This window comes from Schistosoma mansoni, chromosome 1 (assembly GCF_000237925.1).
Source record: "Schistosoma mansoni strain Puerto Rico chromosome 1, complete genome".
Lineage (NCBI taxonomy): Eukaryota > Metazoa > Platyhelminthes > Trematoda > Strigeidida > Schistosomatidae > Schistosoma > Schistosoma mansoni.
This window is the reverse complement of record NC_031495.1, coordinates 11,051,915-11,075,528: the sequence shown is the minus strand read 5'-3', so window position 1 is coordinate 11,075,528 and position 23,614 is coordinate 11,051,915. Positions and strand designations below refer to the sequence as shown.

Sequence of the window (23,614 nt, the reverse complement as noted above, 5' to 3'; positions counted from 1 at the left end):
TACAAGACATGTACCACACAATTACCTCTAATTGACATTCTAATTTTCTGCGTATTTTCATATTATGCCGCAATTTGTTCTGAAAAAAAATATTTAACAGAATTAAAATCAATAAAAAAATGAACAAAATTAATCAAGACAAATAATTTTTTTTATTTATAACAACGTTTATTCATGAAAATATGACAACTAATGTAATCATCATAAAGAATTTACGATTAGGGATAGTAATTAACTTATTATCACCATAGTGATAAGAACTTTTTGTTAATTTTAATTTTTTTTTTAAAAAAAAGATAAAAAAAGGATAAATATATGAGTCAAATGTTTTATCCCTCAAAAATTTATGACATCAAACACAAAAGTTTGTTTATTCAATTCTTTCCTATGGATGAAATCATTACGATAACACTATTTTCAAATTAAGGTATATGCACAATAAATGGGTGGATAGATTGTTATCTTTTTATAAAAAATAAAGAACCAACTTACATCAATAATGAGATTATTTTTACGTAATAGGAAACAAAACAGAATAATTATAAAGCAATGTAGTGAGTAGATAAAGTTTATCAAAAGTATGGTGGTAGATTAAATTATTATATATTCAGAGGAATTTACAATTACTAAATATATAACTAAATGGTAATAAAAACAAATGAATTCTAATGGTTTAGTTAGTTGGTCAGTCAGTCACAAGGCAGAACCTGTACGTTTGTACATCAGTTGGAGTTGCCTTAGCCAATAAGCACAGAGAGATGAAGTTGTCAGGTCAAATCCCAGATCAGCAGAGGTGATTACAGTATGAGTGGTGATACAATGGATTAGACACCGAAGATAAGACTTGAAAAGAAAATATAGATTAGGGAAAAAAAAATTTATGAGGAGTTTAGAAGCTCGGAATTCGGGGGAAGACAAGGAATGAATGCACCAGCCTTAGCACAAATGACTTTCAACCATGTCATTCAAAGTATTTAAGCATTGGTTACATCCAATGATTTAATAAGAGCACATATTACAAATCCATCTTCCTTACTTCCTGAACATTTACTTAAGAAGGAACATATAATTGATATAAAATTAAACGTTATGATGTTGTACAGAAGTGAACAAAAATGAATACGAAGATTTATCGAAGTTTAGTCATACAACAGTTTAAACCTCTTTTATATGCCCAAAAGAACAGGCTGTTGTAAATTTCAACCTAATATGATATTATTGATTTATCATTCAGTACAGCGTGATTCATTTTGTTTACTTGTCTTCTAGTTTGTCTACTTTGACATTTACTTACTTTCTTATGTATGAATATCAGAAGGGGTTTTTGTGGAGATTTTCATGGAGGTTTTACATGGTGGTCTAGCTTCAGTTGACTTATGAATTCAACCATGAAACTATATATAAATGTCTAGACAAGTAAATATGTGGTCAGATTGTTCGAAACAAATTGCGCTAACATATATACATAACATAAATTCACTTTGTATTATTTGATTGAATCTTCCCATGGGACTCCTCAGCAGGGCGCATTGGTTTACTAAGGTTACAGAAATCACATTCAGCATTAAAACATTCCATTAACTAAACACAACACTAAGAACAGTAAATTAAGCTAAACGGAATAATAACAATAAGATGATCTCTATAGATTGAGTAACGCATCTACAGTAAATCTTATTTCAGTTATTATAAACACTATACTATACACATTTACATCATGTAGATAGAGTTCCGAAATTTATATACGTTGAACTTGTACGCTAATTAATAATATACATCCAATCTCATACCAAATGATTACAGAAAAAGGCCTTAAAATAGGCATTTTTATATTACAATACTTCTAAAGAAATGTAGTTAGCCGTCAGGATACCCTGAACCCTGATCTCATACTAATAGGCATTTGTTATCAAAGAGTACCAGGAATCTTTAGGTAACTGATGCTCCCTGGTAGGCTTAAACCAGAGTCAATCAGTCTCGTAATCTGAAAAATTACCACTGAGTTATTCACATCTTGGCTGACGTTCTATAGGACTGAGACACTTATACTGATGGATTACTAAGTAATGGCCAGAGTCGAACGAATTCCACCATTAGAAATTTATTGGAAGTAAAAACTAAACAAACATAGCATTGGTCATATTGCTCAATGATCGATTAATGTAAGTTAACACCATAATCTCTGAATAAATGATGGGCTAATTTTTACGGATGACAATCAATGATCTCAATAAATTCGTCTTATACTGTAATCTTTCTGATTACTATAAACAATCAGATTTATATTAAGTCAGCAATGAAACGATTAAATTTCCAAACCAATAATTAACTAAGATTGTATCAGTTTTTAGTGTCATTATAGTAGCCAATATACAGATACTCATCCATATTAATGAGAAAAATAAACAAGAATCTGTTCATAATAAATTGATTTTTCATCAATTGATTCATTTATTATAACCATGGAGACGCTATGGATATATGAAATAATGCTTACTTTTATTTCATAAAAAAAAGAAGATATTATTCTATCTATTCGATACGGCTAAAATTAAGAAATTCTCGTAAACACTGTAAATTTATGAAACATGTTTAAAGTAGAAACTGTGAATTCCAGATTAAATATATACAATTTAAATAATTGGTCTCGTATAGTTTTTCTTTTATAAAGAAAAGACAAGTTTTACTATGTGCTGCCTGGCAAAAGACTTCATAATAGGCAATATAAGCAGAGATGGATGATACATCTAACTGACAAGTCCAAAATAAAGCGAAACGCGCGTCCTGGATTCCACTGCTAGCCATCATCTACCTCTGCTTATATCGCCCCCGAATGCCCTGGTACGGCCGAGAGTGGGGAGAGTCCGCTCTCCCTCTCGAAATGCTCTCACATGGCCACGCGTACATAGCCTCCGCCAGGGAAGTCCTAATCACTGCCTTCTCGTGACACTACTGTTGTTTACGAAATTGAGAGGACGAAAAGCGAATGTCTGGCGCTTTAACCGGGTTGGTGGACACGGTGAATCCACCTAGAGGAGTTGGAAAACCCTGATGTCAAACCAATGATGCACATGGGCTCCAGTATCCTGAGGGAACAAGTGGCGTATGAGCCAATTATTGGTCACCGGCTACCATGAGACTGCATCTTCTTACGATGTTCTACTGCCTTGTGGACTAGACCTTCAGGTCAAAGGCTCCGGGTGTGGACCCCTTAAAAAACCACCTGTTTCAGTCTGTGCACCTGGACAGTATCACAGCCCTCAGACAAATCAAATGAGATTTGTGAGGCGCATATTTATCTGGTGCTTCCTTGTACCAATATTTATGTGTTCAAATAAATAAATAAAAATCTGCTTATATCACTTGTGACTTAAGGCAATATCGAAGCAATCCATACAGGATGCACAAATGCCGATAGGAGAGTGATCAATTGCAGTTCTAAACATCAGTGGAAAGATTCAAACAAGCAATACAAAATAAATTCATACTAGGTGTTGATACTGTTGAATATAATAAATTTCAGTTAATACTAATTCCGAAAGAAGTTATCTTTTCTCTCCATTTCCACATACAGCCACTTTATATTGGCTTTCATGAAAAGTCATATCACATACAGTAAAATGTTAGATGTAACATTAATTGAAAATATTTAAAAATGTAAAAGAATTATACCGAGAATACTAATAGGAACATAAGGCAAAAAAACACAGATTCAGCAAATGAGACTTATTTTTGACAGTTTCATTCTTAAAAATGTGAAATCTCAAAAGATATGCAATTTTCAAAAAGATAACGTTTAATATATCAAGAGTCACTTACAAACGACGAACATATAAAAGAAGGATGATAGTGGAGACAAAGTTGTAAGGGATCACTTAATCAGATCACTATGAAACATAATCTCTATGCTGCTTTATTGCGGGTATCCTATAAAAGCTACAAAGTGGCTGATACAAGACACCAGCGTTAATTACAAGTTACTTTGTTTAACCTATTCGATATACATATAATAGCTACCTTGCATTAATAGAGTTTGGTGTGTAGTTCGATAATCATAGAAGAATACTTAGCAATGAATGAAATAGAACTTCGCTGCATAACTCAGTAAACGAAAACATAATTCATTGACCTGAATAACATACCATAAAACTTATAAGGTTAAACAGAGTTAGATTGTAAACTAGTTTGATTTGTATTCTTTCCATATTGAAAGAACCAAGTGAACTTGTTTCAAAGAGCTTCCATATCAGACAAGAACACAAAAAACTTTAAAAAAAGAATGAAAGTGGAACTAAATATAAACTTCTTGATGAAATAGAATTAACAGATATCCTGAGGCAAACCGATGGACGTATGATAGTAGACTGGTCAATTTCAGTCTCGAATAATAACAATAAAGGATTACAAACTCCTACAAACAAGTGTATGTTGGATGAAAAAACTGAGACGTTGTTTTAATGTGCAAGATATGCAAAAGCATTCATCAAATATTAAATATATTGCCACTGTTATGATCAATAAATTTCTCTTTAGAAATAAAGTCAAATAAACCACTTATTTCAAATAACTTAGATAGATAGAATAAGGGCATTAATTAGTTGATGAAATACGCAGTATTAAAACTGTAGAATTAAAAATAGCTTCACAAACCATAGTTCAAAATCCTTAATAAGATAGCGACACACAACATTCAACGATTTTGACTACCAAAAAATAATTTCATTTTAAACTAAACCCAATGGAAAAACACAAACATCATCCAAATTAATTACAAATGTAATTCAGCAACATAAAATTTATCAAGTTAAAACAGTCGATAGACTGGATAATTTATGAAGTAGTATAGTTCAATAGTAATTAATTACCAAATTATGGTTATCCAGAAGAAATCAAAGTAGTGGATACAGTTTCATATAAGTTATTATACAATAAAGAGTAAAAAAAGTAGTGTTAACCCTTTAAGACCATAAGTATGAACAATATAGGATCTAAAATAAATAATAAAACAAATAAACAACTGTTTCTTAAAAGTGACAAAGATAATAATAATAATAATAGCTACCTGAGTAATTTCATGCTGATCACATAACTCTTCAATTCTATATTGTAATTGACCAAGACAATCTTCTAAATCATGATGTTCAGGTACATTGCAATATAATTGATGATTTCCACCAGATGACTGAGTAATAGGCGCTGCTGTATTATTTGGATTTAACCACTCCACTTTATTCATACGTTCATTAGCTGGTACACCAGTTAAACCTGTCATTAGAGATTGAGTACGATGAACTATAGATATAGATATGGTAAACAACATAAAATAAAATATTTATTAAGTAAAACTTTGAAAAAAAAACATTCAAAAATAAGTCTTATGGTATGATTTTAACATAGAATTTATTAGGTAATTATTAGATAATATGACTGGGAAAACAGCTAGACATTTGGATTAATCAATATTGTTAGATAGACAAAAAAATCCAATCTCCTGGTGGTTGTTTGAACAAAGATAGTTGTACATGAATATTAACTGTTTGATATTTAATTCACTGAAAAAAAAACACTTTACTAACTGTCTATAAAATCTTGAAGTAAATTTTCTTCATGAATTAAGAAGAGGTTAAATTTTGACTAGCTGACAATAAACTGACTGTATTCCAACTTGTATCTACTCTATTAGAATAATCAATGCACAGTTTTCAAATGTATTTATCTCCTTCTCACTAGCCACCGCTACTTCATTAGAAGTATGAAGTTACCCAAGAATTCATTTTCTCCGTTGAGTATGTTTATTAAAAGAACTCATGTGAAATATTTTATCATACTAATCTTGAAAAATGTCTGAAAAAAAACGACATCAGGAGTATAAGCAGATGGATGGCGGCTAGCAGTGAAATTCAGGACTCGTCAGCTAGACGTACCTGGATCCCAGAGTTGAGGTTCACTCCGAAAGCCGATCCAAACAACTAATACAAAAATGAATTATAGTAAGAATATTTCCTTCATTCCCAAAAAATTACTACGAACTATCTACTAAATCATGCATGTTCATTTAATTGGGAATCTATCAGTGTCTACAAATGAGCCCTTTATTGTCAAGAAATTTACTAATATATGTATAACAGTATAGTATTATAGGACAAGTACATCAAGTTATAGAAATAACATAAAAATAAGAAAGAATGTGACTAAAAATTTGTATCAGTAAAATTACACCATCGAATTTAATCTTACAACTTATAATACTAATAATCACTTATTTGTTAAATGTCTTTCGTTTATGTCTATTCATGTGTTCAATATTTGATTGTGCGTTAATATGTTTAAGAAAATAAAAGACCTATTCTACTGGCAAGCTGTCATGGATGTAAAATGATTTGGAGGGCACTTACATGAATAATCTGATCTCGCAAACAGTTATCACTTGGCTATCGTTTTAGATAAATCTATTAATCAGCATCCCATTCATTCATTTTATAAAATCATAAGATCTTAATTCAGAATATAAATACTACAGAAAAGCGTTATGTCAAACAGAGAATAGATCAAACTTTATAGTCTACTACTGTATACATGCATATATAGTCTCCCTATATGACAATACATGAAAACACACAGCAAAATCAAGATATCCATATTTTTATGAAAAGTGCACAAACTTACAGATTGAAGTAAAGACTTCAAGAAAATTCACTTGGTGTTTAGTGTTAATTATGAGTCGAATTTATGATCAAATGTAAGTATATTTACATAAGAATGTGTAGTTAACATAGTATTCCCCTGTTTACATCAACTGTTAACTGGAACCGATAAAGAGATCAGATTGAGTGAGTACACTCGTTAACTCAACGAAAGAATGAATAAAGCAAAGACAAATTAAAATTGTGCTTTTTTGGACAAGATAACATCACTGACTTGTTCATTTACACAAAATCATACACAACTACACCTAGACACACAAAGAACTGGATTTTAGAAAGAAAAAAACACCGGTCCTATCATATAAATGACAACTGACAAGATCAAATTATCAATTCTATCAGATAAATTGATAAACACTGTCTAAAAGATATAAGACAACGAAAACAAAGACAAAAGCTTCTCTTTGATTAATGACATCTTGACACCGAAAATTTGTAATGACCTCAAAAACAAAATATTGACAGCAATAAAGAGAAAACAATAACAAAAAGAATGAGGTACATCATTCATCAGTAAACCAATAAATAACACATTATGAAATAAGTTCAAAAGTAATCAGGTGTCATTTTTGTGATTTATATACATAGAAATCACTGCATAGTCACGTGTAAAATACTACAATAGACTTCTTTATGGATAAATTTCTAAGAGATGATTTACATCTACACAACAGTAATATGAACATTGCAAGCATTTATGTATCATTACTCTAGGAACCCAAACTTTAATGATAAGGTAACCAATTTACATTTCCAAAGTTGAGAGTTAGCTTTTACTAATTAAGTCATAACACAATCCAAAGATTGAAAAATGAAAATCCTATGGTTTAGTTACAAACATTTAAATCACAAATATTTGAACAGAGAAAAAACAACAAGGTTTACAGAATAAAATAAATCCGGTCTATTTCACTGCTTTTCATCAGTGAAGGTCATGTCACCCAACATCTCCAACCATTGATCACGGTTATCGTGAGAATATCTCAACCAGCTAAGCCATATATACCAACATGGTTTAGGTCAATGGTCAATAATTTCATAAACAACTAGCTAATCCTTTACCTTGAGAATGATGAGCAATGACGAAATGTTTATCAAATTCAACACTATGAGTTAAGAATTTTATTGAGGTTTCTAAGTGGCCGCCAATAGAATACAACTGTGCTCTGTGTCAATTTTTGATTTTAAAAAAATATTGCGAATAAAAAGATGAAAAAAATTTAAAATTTTTTTTAAAAAGAATAGTGGATTTATGTAAGAATATTTAAGTTACGCTTATCATTATATGCGTTAAAAAGGAAATCTAGAATCCTGGATCCGAAAAAAACTAAGAAGACATTCCAACTCGTAACAAAAAGATCAGAAATACTTAGCCCGGTGTGTTACCGTTTCTGAATGAAGTAAAGCTTACGTTCTTATCAATAGGAAAAAAGTAGGCCAACATTTTTTGCATATAGTGGGTTACAATAATAATCAGCAAAAATGAACTAAAACACCACTTACGAGTTTGACGAGGATTAATAGAATTTGGTACATGTTGCTGTCTTTGGTAGTGACAATATTGATTAGCACAATCTGGTTGCATATGTTTGTGTAAGTCAAGTAGACCAACTTGTAAACGTTGTAGATCATTAGGAGATACATCATCTGTAAAAATATTACATAAATAAACATTAAAAAGTGAGAAAAAAAAACCAGTGCGTCTTCAGGAAGTGAACAAAAGAAAAAACTGATGAATCATTTAATTGTTTCCATTGGAAACACATGAATACCTAGAATTGAATGTTATTTTTACCATCTAGAATTGAGTGAAAACAGGGTTTTTTTATGATTGAACTTTCGTTAAATAATGAATAAACTAAAATTTTGATCGTTGAAATTATTAAAAGGATAATTTATGTTTGATATTATTTGTACATATATATATACTTAAAATCTACACTATCTGTGAAGCTATTTATTAAAATCTTAATGAATATTCATTTATACAAACTGGAAGTCAAAGTACAGATTCAATGATTTCACCAAATGACTATCTATCATTGGTGTTGTAATGGACGCTACTCACAAGATTGTGTGTAAGTAGTTTGCAGCGGAATGTGACAGTGAAGCGAATTCATAATATGAAGTTATATTCCATACAAACCAATAGTAAAACCCTACTTCACTAGCTCTCATACTCCAGACAACTAAGTGGTAGACTAGTTGACTAACACTGTTTAATTAGAATGTATCATTTATATTTAGGAATACACACACTTTTACTATTACCAGAATTTGCTACATTCTATGACTATCACTTCATGACTTTATTTAACAATGCTATAATATATAGACCAATAAACATCGAAGATTAATGTGTATATGCATAAAAAAATTTACTTGGGTTAAGACCCAATAATGAATTGAGTAGATTATTCAAATTGGTTATCTCTTCTTTTTGTGCATCCAATGTTGCCTTAGTCTGATCTAATTCTAATCGTTGACGTTCTAATTAAAATAACAGGAGTAAAAGTAGAACAGATGATAAATAAATAAACAATAAAATTGAAATCATAAACCGATTAATGTTAGACCATAATTGGAAACTTAGAAGAACTGGATGGCCATTTCGTCCTAGTATGAGACTCCTCAGAAGTACGCACCTACGATTCCTCGCTCAAACACTTAGTTTTTAGACCATTGAACTGGGATCCAAAAGCGTTAATTTCTAACTTCAATCAATCCACAATAATTCACGACCATCTTCCATTGTCTTTAGTGGGTAACTACCTGACACCAGACACGGTTGAACCCCACTGTCCATAGCTTCTCACTAGGACCATGGAAATTCCCTCTGGAAGCTAGTGACTAGTGAACACATGATACTTTTAAGTACGGAGTTGTGGAGATTGTTGAATTCCACTGAAATCATGAAACAATCACTGTAAGAACACCAATGAAAACCTGGTTTTCAAGGTTTTAAATGATGGTCTAACATTGATCAGTTCATGATTTCAATAGAATTCAACAATCTTAACAACCATTTACTGAAAATAAACAATAAGAAAAATTATGTAATATTTTTATGCAATATTGTCTTTCAAATAATAGCATCTGTCTACTTCGCATAATTACAGAATATCAATGAGAATGAATAAATATTATCAGAATAGGGGTTTGTGGAGACTGTATTAATTATAATAGTTGAATTCATGAGTCGATTTAATCTAGACTATCATTGAAAACCTGGAAGTTTTGAACGGCCGTTTCATCTTATTATAGGACTCCCCAGCAGTGTGCACATAAAATGTATACAAAATTCAATCTAAACGGATTATATAGGGTAATCATTAAGTCAATAAAATATGATGGCTATAGAGAATATTCTCTAAATTAAAAATTAATGTTAAGGTAAAATTCTTTTTTTATGGAAACTATAATGACAAAAAATGCCTTATAAATAATTAATTAACCCTCTCAATAATGATTATATCAATAAAATATAGATGATGTAGGGAGAGAAGAAAAAACTTGAACAAACCTAATTTTAATTCAGATTGATCAGAAATTTTTTTAGATGATTCCAATTGATCAACTTGTTCTCGTAGTTTACCAATATCTGTTTGACAATATTTTAATTCATTAAGTGTTGCAGCTAAACGCTATAACATTTTAAAAAAAATAACCCCATAGAATACTGATGTTTACCTAATAGGGAATACAATGAAATAGTATGTTATTATAGATAACGATATTTAAAACTCAGTAACATATTAAGCAGAGATGGATAGTGGCTAGAAGTGGAATCCAGAACACGCGTTTCGTCCTATTTGGGACTCGTCAGCTGGATGTACCTGCATCTCAGAGTTGATGTTCACTCTGGGACTCGAACCCAGTACCATCTCTGCTTACCATACTTGTGAATTAAGGCTATATCGAGGCAATACGCACAGTATGCACATATGCCAATTAGAGACTGACTAGTTGCAGTCCTAACACATCGATGGGAAGATTCCAACAAACAATACTAAGTGAATCAGTAACATATTGTTTGATAAAACAAAAATGGAAAAAACAATTATTGAGTTTCATGAAACATTTTATGAAGACTTCTTGAAAGTATATTGAAATAAAGACCCTACTTCCGTAAAAAAGAATAAACACCTGAATACAATACTTCACTGTAAATATTTATCGTAAAACAAATACAGAAATAAGACGATAACTTAGTTTTAAATATCAATAACAGATGATTATCTAGTGTGTGAAACAAAAAGCTATTGTAGAACAATCGACCATAGTTTTCCGATACCACTCATTTCGAAAACTTACATTTTACCAACTCCATCGATAACTTCAAATCATGAACTTCATACGGTATCTAATCACTTGGATATTATAAGGTCATTGAAAACAAACATTCTATGACTAAAGTGATTAAGAGATGTATATCAAACAGCCGCCAACCTCTAGGCTATATATATATCGTTATTAATCCAATTCATACCGCCACCAAAGTCCGTTACTTCATAGTGTAGTATACCAGAATGTTACACTTTAAAAAGAATACGACTATAAGCAGCTGAAGAGAGGTCATAAATTAAATGAATTCATATTAGTCTACATCAATTATCGTTTTGGGATTATTGAAATAAATGAATAAATCAGAGAAATAAAACAAATAAATTACCTTTTCCCATCGTGTACGTTCAACTTCACGTTGTCTAGCTACTTCAGCATCATGATTTAAACATCTTTGACGTTGTAATTCCAATTCTAGCAATGAAATATGTCTCAACGCAACTTCAAGCTAAGTAATTAAAAATAATTAAGGGTCACATTCCAATATAAACGATATTATATATCATATTAAAGTGAAAAGTGTAAATGAGGAAAGTACAAAATATAATGTTAAATTTGAGGAAATAATCTTCAATTATTTAAAGCAGAGATGGATAGTGGCTAGCAGTGAATATATAACACGCGTTCTGAATCATTTGAGGCTCAGTGGTTGGATGTACTTTCATCTCAGAATTAATTTTCTATCAGGGACTCAAACCCAGTACAGCTCGTTACAAACGCCATCGCCTTACCTGTTTAGCTACTGAGTGCAAATAGCCACTGGCTTTTGCAATGGGGTGAATTTTAATTCATATATACATTGGTTGTTTGGATCTTGTCATTCATGTTTAGAACAGCAATTGATCAATCTCTTTTGACATACATCCATCATGTGTGAGTTGATTCAATATTCTAATTAAGTTACAAGCATTAAAAGGGTCAATAAAAAGATCCAAACAATCAATTATTTTTTTGATATTCTACTAATTGTTCATATTTGAATCGAACATTAATTTCGACTTCTTCGTGTAACCCGTCATCATCAGAAGAAATCAATGGATTTTTCGAATCTTTTAACACAACCACAGGATTTGACAAACGTCCTAAATTTATGAAATACAACTTGTCAACATCATTTCGATATAATTAATTCTAAAAGAACAGTTGAATGTATACATGAATTATTAATAGTATACACGTGGAACAGCTAGATTTTGACATCATATAGAATAACAACGAAGCCCATAATTTATCAAACAGAAAAGAAAACACAAATATGAAAAAAATTTCTTCAGGATAAATTTACTATCGATATTTTTACATGATGTGTCAGAACGTTATCAATATACTTGGTTTCTATCGAAGCGTATCTCAAATATCTCTTGTTTATTCAGTTCTCTCAAGTTATATACTGATTATGATAAGCGTATGACTAGATTCTACCTGTAAAACGTTCATTTATACGGGGCTTTTTTTCCTTTTTTTTCAAATAATTAGTACATTTAGGGAAAGATTTAGAGCGATGGTGGAGATTTGTAACTCAGGTAGATGAAGAATAATTATGTTAAAAATGACATAAACACTACCTGGTTAATTTCAATATGAGAATTTAAAGCAATTAATATTCGATCATTCAATTAAATCATGATATACGCTGAACACACACCTAAACCATTAATCTTAATTGAAAGTTTACTAATCTTTTCTCTACACTTTAGGCAAGTTGGTATATGGTTTGTCATAGATTCGTTGTGTTTTTTTAAAATATGTATTTTCAAATGTTAGGCAAATGCAAAATTACAAACAATATTTATGAATAATACATAGAGAAAACTCCTAAAAAAGAAATAGAGCATAAATAACGACCTACTTACATATACAAATCATTAAAAAATCTTAACTGTATTGTTAAAAACAAGGTGGAGAATACTCACTCTTTCTGAATTAGCTTCACGTGTTCGTTTCAAACCTTGACGCAATCCAAATAGTTCATCTGTTAAATGAATAATTGCTTTAGTTTCAGATGTTGGATCAATATCATGATATTCTATGTCATTTAGTAAACTGGTTGTAGAGTTTCGTAATACGGATTGTTTAAGATGTTGATGAGTATAATCCAGAGAATGTCCACGAGAAAATCTTCTAGAAGTGTTATTATGATACGGCGAGAAATTAGCGTTGCTTGGATGTTGACGAGGTATTGATCTTGTTCTTGGACGTCGACTAAAAACTCGACTTTTATGTAAAGACGTTGGCCGACGATTTGAAGAAGCTAGTGAAACATTTCACGTTAAACACAATGAGAAAAACGATAATAGAGTTAGCGATACACGATATCTAAGCTTTTATTGAAAGAAAATAACCAACTAGAATGTAATAATTACTATTATTATTATTACAAAAACTCAAAATTGTTCAGTTGTAATTCTATCAAGAAATCTAGTAATAATGAATTACAATTACATGATAATTATTTAAAGCTATCGTCCTAAAGTTTATAAACGTAACTGTTAAATTATAGTTCTCAAATCCAGATTATTTTCTTAATACATAAGTTTTGAAAGCCAACAGGTATTTCTTGATAATATATAATAGGATTGGTTTAAAGACTCATCTATAAACCAAGACTCAATAATTGAGTTGGATTGACACTATGCGATATTACAAACTCCCTAGATCGAATAAAGATATCCAAATACAGTGTCTTTAAAAAATGGTTGAATATCTTATATGCATAATCTGATAGTGTTGTGTATAGGGGATATTTTTAAATAAGTTATTAGTCGATAAATATATTTTGTGGATATTAGGTTACATTTGTAGATGGGTACCAACCGGGAACAATGAAAAGTTGTTTCACTCTGGTATAGGACTATTCAGCAGCGTGCAACCATCACACGACCAGGGACTGGCTTAGTACTTGACCATCGGAACACTAAGTTAGGACCCAACAATACATCAATAATCCAAGTTTATTTAATTCATGATATAGCGCGATTATTCATTATCGTTGTTGATAGCTGTTAAAATCTCAACACGCCTAAACTTCATCAGTCACGATCTCTCATTAGAACTTCAGGAACCTATTTCAAAGTAAGTTGCTAGCGAACATATGACTGCAGTATTAATGAAGACGTTTTGTGTACAATGATTTAATCTGTACGTGGTAGTCTTTTCAGACCGACCTATTTACCAACAGCCCCGTGTAACACGAACAAGACCTATGTTTACCTCCAACTATAAAAATATCTTAACAAGCCCGATTAATGTTCTCTTAGATAGTGTGAGTAGTTAGGGGAAAGTATGTAAAACGAAAGTGAAAGCTTCCCTTTATACTAATTTGGAATCTCAGTTAATTATGTTTTCGGCAGCTTATAGCTTACAAACTGTGTGTTATTATCCAAAAGATGGCTTACATCAGTTATCAATAAAAATACTTAAGAATGAAAACAAGCATGGTGTAGTTACGTAAAAAGAAATGTTTTGAAAATGAGTTAAATACATATGAACACATAATAATATATACTTACAAGGAATAGAATTTTTCTGATCCTTATTCCAGTTAAGGTCGGGTCCTCCATTCGGAAGCCAATGATCTTTAAAGTTAACCGGTGGTTCATTTTGTCGTTTATAATCTTGACAATGATAAAAATAATTCATTTGATCATCATAATTATTATCAGCTGCACAAAAATCATCATTATTATCATTGCTATTGTCAATCTGATGATCATTCAAATCGAATCCATCATGGTCATCAAATGATTTAGTATGCGGCAGTAATCTACGTACATGTGGTTTATATTGTGAATGATTTAAATTGAGATTTTTATCATTACTATTATTATTATTACTTTCAGAAGGATACTGATGATAATTTGTATGTGATTGTGCTTTCTGATATACAGTAGGTTGACATTCTGTAAAACTACAATCGTCATTATCATCACCAGCGGGTGAATATCTAGTCTTTAAAGAATCAATGTGATTTCGCATCGGTCGAACACAATCACCATAGATCTATCAAAATAGAAGAGAAAAATAAAAATGGATAGGATGTTTTTCTACTTTGAGAAATCACCACATGGTTGAATTACTTAAAACATATTTTAGATTTTAAAAGAAAAATCTTACAGGCAGTACATATTTATTGATTTGAATGAACTTTAAGAAAATATGACTAGTAAATATTACATTGATGTATTCCGCATGATTTTATATAGATAATATTGAAGATGTTCAAGAGTTAAGCGCATTCAACACTTATTGGTCTACAGGTATTTATAATATATTTATAAAGACAAATGATCCGTATCTCCAATTGATGAAAAGGTATTGTTCGAGTACTGAATTGTTTTTTCTTACAATTTTATCATGGAAAGAAATAAAAGTTGATTCCTTTTTAGTAATGTATAGAAATAATCATAAACCAAGAGAAAATGTAATCTTGTTTAAGAAGAAAACTAGATAGAAGTAAATTATAGAGGAGATAAGGACTTAAATAAAACGATGAATACGATCAAGAAAAAGTTTTATGGATTTGTAAGACTAAATTATATTACTCTTTCTTGTTTAAAAAAAACCCACCGTGATAGGATTGTTCATTATGGTGCTACAATTTATGTGTAATCTCAAAGACTTTTCTCAAATAATATATGTATACAAATAATTTTCTAATGCAAACATCACCCAAAGACAAAAGAACTGATGAAAAAAAAGTCGACAGAAAAGGTTGATGTTCTAAAAAAATAAGTATGAATGAAAAAAGTACCAAGGTTTCATTATTGACAAGCTAAAAGATTCTATATTTCAATGGATAGCTAATGTTACTCAAGTGGTGGTTCAGTTGTTAAGGTATTCGACTTCTAGCTATAGTCTCAAATTCGAACCCTGCTTCTTCCAACTTAATATTGAGTTATCGTAAGAATTACTAATTCTCATATTTTAAGTGTGGCTCAAAGGTACGTACTTTATTCTGTACCTGGTAAATGAGTTGTTTAAAGTCAATAAAACCTAAATTAATAATAAGAATAATTTAGTGACGAAACGTACTCCTTCTGAACATAATTACAAACCGTTAAATTAGAATTTATACAGGCTAATAACTCATAAAATTAAAAACAACATTGTACGATAAGTGGTACTTTTTTGTAAGACTATAAAAGTCCTTTTGTCAGATTTACAATTTATGACTTTCAAAAAGTCAACATCAAATATTGTTAAACGAAACATGATTTTGTCACAAAAATATTAAACATGTCTGTCTGAGACGAACTTCATTCTACTTATTACAAAACTGAGACATTAATATTGATGAGTCTGCGAAAATACCTTCAGGGGGACTATTTTCCTTTTTTTAAATAATATGTAAAATTCTACAAAACAAACAGACGATAACAACAGCAAACTTCTCTTAGACATACAATGCTGTATACGACGTATAATTCCGAAGTTATTTCGTGAATTAAACATTTAAAATATTATCATAAGTGTAACATCAGGAGGCATATACTATGTCATTATTATAGGTATTACAAACACAAGTATCATGTAGACATTAATTATAAAAAAAGGATATTATTCCCAACAGAACTAATAGTGTATTTGGTCAGAGGTTACAGTGGGACTACATCTCATGACGTCGCTCCACTGTCTTGTAGATTAGACGTTTAGTCCAAAGACACGAGAACCATTCCGCCCCCCCCCCAATAAAAACACCTGCTTCAGTTTGGGCACCCGGGTGGTAATCCAATGCACACACACACACACAAGTAAACTGTATAATTAGACGAAATCGAATAACGAAAATTGCCAAACTATAAAAAATTACCACTTACATAATAATTTGGTCAAATATGTGATTATATCAATAGATTGTGAGATTAGGTTCGATTAATCATAATCCATTTAATAATAAACATCTTTATTATGTAATCTTTAATAAATCATAGGTGATAAATAAATGTTACAGAAGAATTTTGAATTTTCCTTTTTATGTAATTTTAATTCCACAAATACACAGGTTAACTGAAATTATTAATTATCCATAAGACTATAATACTAAGTCAAATATGGACAAAGTTCAATAGATGATATCCACAAAAAATTATTCGATAAAGTCAAATATAACACATAAAGGTTAATGAGAGAACAAATCACACTGAATTAATTAGAAATATACAAACGTGAACTGAAATATATCAGATAGGTCTAATAATTATTTTCTTCTTCATATGTGATGAGAGATGTGATTGAACAACTTGAATTTTCAGAATATGTGACGAATGCAATAATACACAACACATCTTTATATGAATACAAGTAAAAGCATTAGCGTGAAGTATTAATGCCCCCATTTCAAAAGTTATCACTTAACCTCTCTTCTTTGGATTATATCACTAACGCACACACACACACAAACAGACATTCACATAAACGTGCATCGACATAAATAAACGATAATCCATCTAACTTTTATGTAGTAGTAGTAGTAGTTCGTGTTTTATTATAGCCCTGGTTATGATAAACTGAAGTTAAATAAAATACGATGAATAATAAGATCACTCTTCTGACAAAAAAAATATAATTGAACCACTAAAAAGGAGATTTTTTCAATGACCGGTCAAATGAAATAATCTATTATTATCGTTGTTATTATTATTATTATCCACAGGTCGATTCCGGTGATGTAATAACTTTCATTTAATTATTCCTTGTAATAATAATGATAATCGTATAAGTACATAGAAATACAATTGCAAAAGTGGGAAAAAATATCCGTAAATGTATACAATCTTATCTATGTATTCACTAAGAGGGTAAATATACATAACTGATTGTAATATTATTAGTATTATTATCATTGGAAGAAGTAAAGTCGATTATATGAATAAGTCACAGTAACCATAAGTCTATCTATTTGTACGTGTACATACATACTACTATTGTATGTATGATGAACATTGTATATAAATGAGAAATTTTCAGAAATGAAAATGAGAAAAATAAAATGTTTGTATGCGTATGTGTGTGGGAAACATAAAATCAGTGAACCAGGACAGATAAACTTGACCATTCAATGATTTGGTAGGACACAATGAATATAGAAATATGTAGAGAGTAGAAAAACATAAGGAGAAAGATCTGACCATTAATATTATTATCACTATTACCATTATTATGATTATTATACTCCTGGGACAAACATAAGTAACAGACAAAATGAATAAAAATGAGGATTTCATCATTAAATTGGAGGAACTGTCATTCACAGCTCGCATAAAAAAGTCTTTAGAAGAGGAATTGTTGGGACCGCTCAAAAAAACACGTCGAACACTCTAGCGGCTCTAAAGGAGCAGAAGAGATTCCATACAATCAGAACCTGATAGGACCTTCTAGAATATGAATGTGACGTGCTATAGATTGGACAAATGTATAACTTTCCTACTTGAGGATTGTCTGGATTAAATGATCTTATAGCTTATACTAAAAATTAAAAAAACTCGTTTTTCTATACATTTTTGACTCTTACTCAATAAGCGCTTTTCTTGTTTCTCCCATCTCTGGATTTGTGACTTTGGGGTGAGGTCCTATACATTCAAGTCCCGATAGTTGTATACCGCATTCTGCCATAATGAAGTAGAGGATGTAACGTGAGTGAAATCTTTTGAACTGTAACAAAGTGATACATCAAGAAGATCGAATCGGGCATATTTGAATGTTGTCTTTCACAATTGGACTGTAAAATGTGAGATCTAGTTAGATATAAAGTAACTATTTAACCAATGCAATTCGAACTAGAGTGATATGAGTCGCTACTGATAATCGCATCAAAATTTACTCGAATCACTGGATTAAAAGTAGTTAATATAGTCAAGATCAAATGATTATTTATCTCATTAAACGTATTTACATGAGATGAATTAACAGAAGACCTTATCCCTAATATGTTATTTAATGAATAAAGTATGAATTATCAGAAGGGGTTTTGTGGAGATTTAGTATGTTTCATAGTTGACTCATGCTTTCAACTATGAATAAAGTATGATTACACACTGATTATTTTAAAGTGACAACTGAGTAAAATCCTTGATGATTAAATTGAAATACAAAACCTGATTGAAGTATATTCTGGCTGATATGAACCAGTGAATAAGTGACGTAAAGATCTCTAAATAATGTCAAAACATGATCTAAAATTGCCTCAACTTCAAACAAGTAGTTTGATTAAAAAAGGAAAGGAATAGTACTGAGTTGTCACACTAAAAGAGTTTACAATTCAAGGAGTTTTTCTCCAGCTGTCTGAAGCATTCTGTTTTAAATAAACAAAGTTCAATCTTTGTAAGATGAAAAATGAACCTTATCACATTTATTTGATGTTAATCAGAGTAAGATACTAGACATTATTAATGACAACTTACATGTTGATTATCACTTTGTTTATTATGATCTAAACGTGTGTGACGTTTTGAATTGGCTTTATATAATCTTGATAAATCTTCTCGCATACGATCTACTTCCATGGAACAAGCATCTCGCGACATCACAATCTTTGAAATTATATTTTGAAACAGAAAACAGAAAAGTAAAATAATTGTGTGTTGTTAACAAAATCATAATTTTATTGTTTACAATTTGTAACCAGAATATATTTTAGACTAGATAATTAGAGGTATATTAAAGTGATATTATGAGTTAAATTTACACTTTTTAACAGTTGAATTTACGAGTCAATCTTAGCTAGACCACCATTAAAAACCTGAGGAATCCCATACTAGGACAAGATGGCCATCTAGTGCTTCCAGGTTTCCAATGGTGGTCTAGCTTAAATTTATATCTACCGAAAAAGACTAATCGTCTATGTAAATACAGAATAAAAAGATTTTATAGGTCATTTTCATATTTCTAGTTCATTAAAATCTTTCATATGATATCGTTAATGCTGAATTCAAAGTAAGGCTATATAAATAAAATTAGGTTTAAGTCAATATTTCATTAGGTATTGAAACATATAAGTAAGTGGACCTTCGACTTTTCAGAAAACAATTTAATGCTTCATCTCTCATGGTACTCAGAAATATTTTTTTTCATTTCCAGGATAAGAAATTAGCAGATATTAACTTAATAGAAATAATATGACTCATTATGTTAGAACTTTTAGAATAGCCAACTACTTTTGCCATAAAAACTAACCTAGATGTGAAGGTAATGAGTCTTATAGGAAATAGATATATGTAATACATGTGATACAAAGGACTGGACAGTAAACAAAACAGAAATCCATAATTTGTTAGCAAAAATAATTCAGTTTAATGATGATTATAACAAACATAGATGAAAAATCTTCACATATCCAAGATTAATATAAATCAATTTGGTCAGTTTTAGAATTACTAATGCAATCACGAGACTAAGTAACTAATGGTGAATAGTGATACAACCATGATCTATTTCTTTTAATGATGAGTATAGCCCGAAAGTGATTCTAATTACGTTTTCCGTTACTCTGTGAACAATTACTCATAAGAATGTTTTACGAGGATCTGGTACTATCTATGCCTTAGTATTGATCATATCTAAGTTACAAAGTATTCTAGACATAGAATTACTATTCCAAGAATGCTTTGATTGAAATAAATATGGATATAATTCTAACATGCATATCGTTAAATACATCCATTTTCTATTTTTAATCAGATAATTTTTATTAAGAACGATCATCTATCAAGAATGGACACTTGAACAATAAATAAAAACCACTCTAACAATAAGTGCGAGGTTCTTTACTAGAGCTCAACAGAAAACTAGCACATACAGGCGAACTACAAAAGCCGAAACTTATGTTTCACAGAGGAACTCTGAATGGAATAGGTTTATTGAAATTCACCAGTAATTATACCATCAATCGGTATATGGTTTTGAATATATTGATATGAAACACCAGGACGCCATGACAAACAGACGTCACAAGAAACTAGCTAGAAATAATATCAATAGGAGAAAAAACAAATATGAAAAAATAACTAGAGATTGCTTACTAAATTCAAAAGTTCTTCTGCATGATCACTTAGACTATAATCTGTCATGATTTTCTCAGATTTATGTGAATCACTACGAGATCGTGGTTGTTTATGCTTTTGTTTAGACCATTTAGCTCTTACACAAGATCTCATTCCTGAAAAATTTCGATATGAACGACATTTTGAATTTAGCTTTCTACTTTTTCGATTATATGACCAATCTTGACCACTATTGAACTGCAAAAGATCTGAGCCTCGAGATAAAGTACGAGTAGGATTAGGTTTAGGCAGTCTGGAGATGTGATACCTTCTAAAACTATCCGATTTTTGAAAGCCTGAATTTTCAGATGATTGATCTAAAAAAATAAAGATAAAATGAAAGAAGTCAAACGATAGGTACATGCATGTAAGAAATAAAAGTTAAAAGCATTGAAGTGACAATTCGTTGATTGTTCCAAACACAAGGCGTTTTCTTCCTGAACAAATGCTAATCCAAATAGAATATTCACGAATCATACAGAAGTATCACTTGAACAATATACTAAATGCTACTGTCAATCAAAATTACCACTGTTTATAAAGCGATGTAGTCTAAGATTAGTAGATTCTTAGTAATAACGCACTTGTATAACATACTGTGCTTTGTATGAATATCATGTAATCTGCATAACGACGACCATAGTTTTTGGATTTTTCCTTTATAAACACATTACTCATGTTATTCAGCTAATAAGTTTCATTATATAATGAGTACATTAGTTTATTTTAATAAAGTAGATATGAATAGCGATTGACATACTTAAACAATAACATGGGAGTTTAAACCTAAAATGTCTATTATCCTTATTAAAATTATATTGAAAGAATAAACAAATTAGGAGAATCAATGATCTTTTTACGGTGTACATGAAAAGAAAATGTATTTACTGATATAAACTAATGATGCTAAGAACAGCACTAAAAAGACTTTTGTAATATCTAAATTTTATTTAAAGGATGTTAAGCAATTTATAAGTATTTGGAAACGTTTTGTGGCAACTGGTTTAATTTGTAGGTAGTATTCATCACACATTTATTTCATTTGAGATAACCATTTAAAATCATTGAACAGCTGTTACGTCCTAGTATGGAGGCTCCTCAGCAAAGAGAACACAGGATCCTATGAGGAATAGAACTCACAACTTTCAAATCTTACAGTGAACGCTGTAGTCCGATATTCAATTCCACAACTCTAAATTCAATCAGTTTGGGATATAGCTAGACGAGTATCAAATGAGGTCAGCCTGTGATGAATACTACCTACAAATTTATGATTATGTTTCACTAGAATGTATGGGGATTTCATAGTACTATTGCAGTGAACAAGAAAACGAGTGGGGACAATCGAATGTGTTTGAGCACAAAGTTACAGAATATCTCACTTAAATCTGACAACCATACAGTAGACAGTTAATTTGCAAACTATCAGTCAAATGTCTCAATCTTGAACGTTCCTTCAGCAAATATCAGTCCACCTTCATTGATTATTGTTGTTCATGCATTTTCATACTAATTGCGTTTCGTCCCCGTTCTTTCGTTATCGGTCTTCTACTGAAATACATTCAATGCCCGACCACCGTTATATAATACTTATGTGGATATAAGTAATCCACACCACACTATCGATATCAATACATAAGTGATATATTTTGGATAATGATTACTCAGTGATGAAGATATTGTGATCGACATTAATGTTCAGCCTAAACAACGTATGAATCACAATCTTTCCGAATAATATGCTCTTACTATTAAGCTTAACTGATCGAATGAACTCACTGTTATTATTGTCATTATTATTATCTTCATTAGAATTTCCAGTATACGAATATAATTGAAACGAATCAAATGATGATGGTTGAGAAGCATTTTTAAGAGGAAGAGGACCACCAACACCTGAACCACGTGTACGTTCAAGTTGTATATTTGGAACACTTTCTTGAATATTATAGATGTTCTCTTGCACAGTAGTAGATTCACATGGAATACAACTGTTAATTGATGCATGAACATCTAATGTGAAGTAAAACAGACAGAAAATATAGAATTTCATGTTATTTTAGAAGGAAATGGTCGTTTAACTTCAAGATAAAGTTTTTAATGACTAACTTTCATCAAATATTTCGCAGTGACAAAGGTGACAGATGACATAAGAACACCTTCATATATATCCAGTTAAGAAGGTAGAAAACTGTTCTGATGGAATAAAATTCCAGATTATTGTTTAATTCAGAGAGATATTTATTCAGTATAACATTCTTTTTCGTGGATTTAATTATATTTATTTGACGTTTTGTTTGCATTAATTTAGTGAAAACCCTATATTTCCAGTTTTTACTACTTTCTATTATTGCAGAATATTCAGTAGTCATTACAAGTCATCAAAATATCGGCAAAATCTGCACATAAATGTGTGAATGTATCTGATTAATGGGTTATATATATATATATGTATATATATATATATATTTGAGAATGAATGAAAACTTCATGTGGAGTTAGTTTTTCTTTTGACTTTATCTTTTGGTT

General features: G+C 30.5%; 1 protein-coding gene across 1 annotated transcript in view; it reads right to left on the bottom strand.

The window, feature by feature from the left end:
* The window catches only part of Smp_150750 (hypothetical protein), a gene marked incomplete at both ends in the record, with an annotated part of 92,703 nt that overhangs the window by 41,256 nt on the left and 27,833 nt on the right, over nt 1–23,614 (bottom strand). Inside the window, 10 exons of the mRNA XM_018793250.1 lie at nt 5,063–5,292; nt 8,208–8,351; nt 9,087–9,194; nt 10,228–10,348; nt 11,377–11,496; nt 12,962–13,299; nt 14,558–15,047; nt 19,448–19,576; nt 21,065–21,402; nt 22,865–23,098. Of these exons, the coding sequence (XP_018647782.1) occupies nt 5,063–5,292; nt 8,208–8,351; nt 9,087–9,194; nt 10,228–10,348; nt 11,377–11,496; nt 12,962–13,299; nt 14,558–15,047; nt 19,448–19,576; nt 21,065–21,402; nt 22,865–23,098 (2,252 nt within the window). The remainder of the gene's footprint in view (nt 1–5,062; nt 5,293–8,207; nt 8,352–9,086; nt 9,195–10,227; nt 10,349–11,376; nt 11,497–12,961; nt 13,300–14,557; nt 15,048–19,447; nt 19,577–21,064; nt 21,403–22,864; nt 23,099–23,614) is intronic.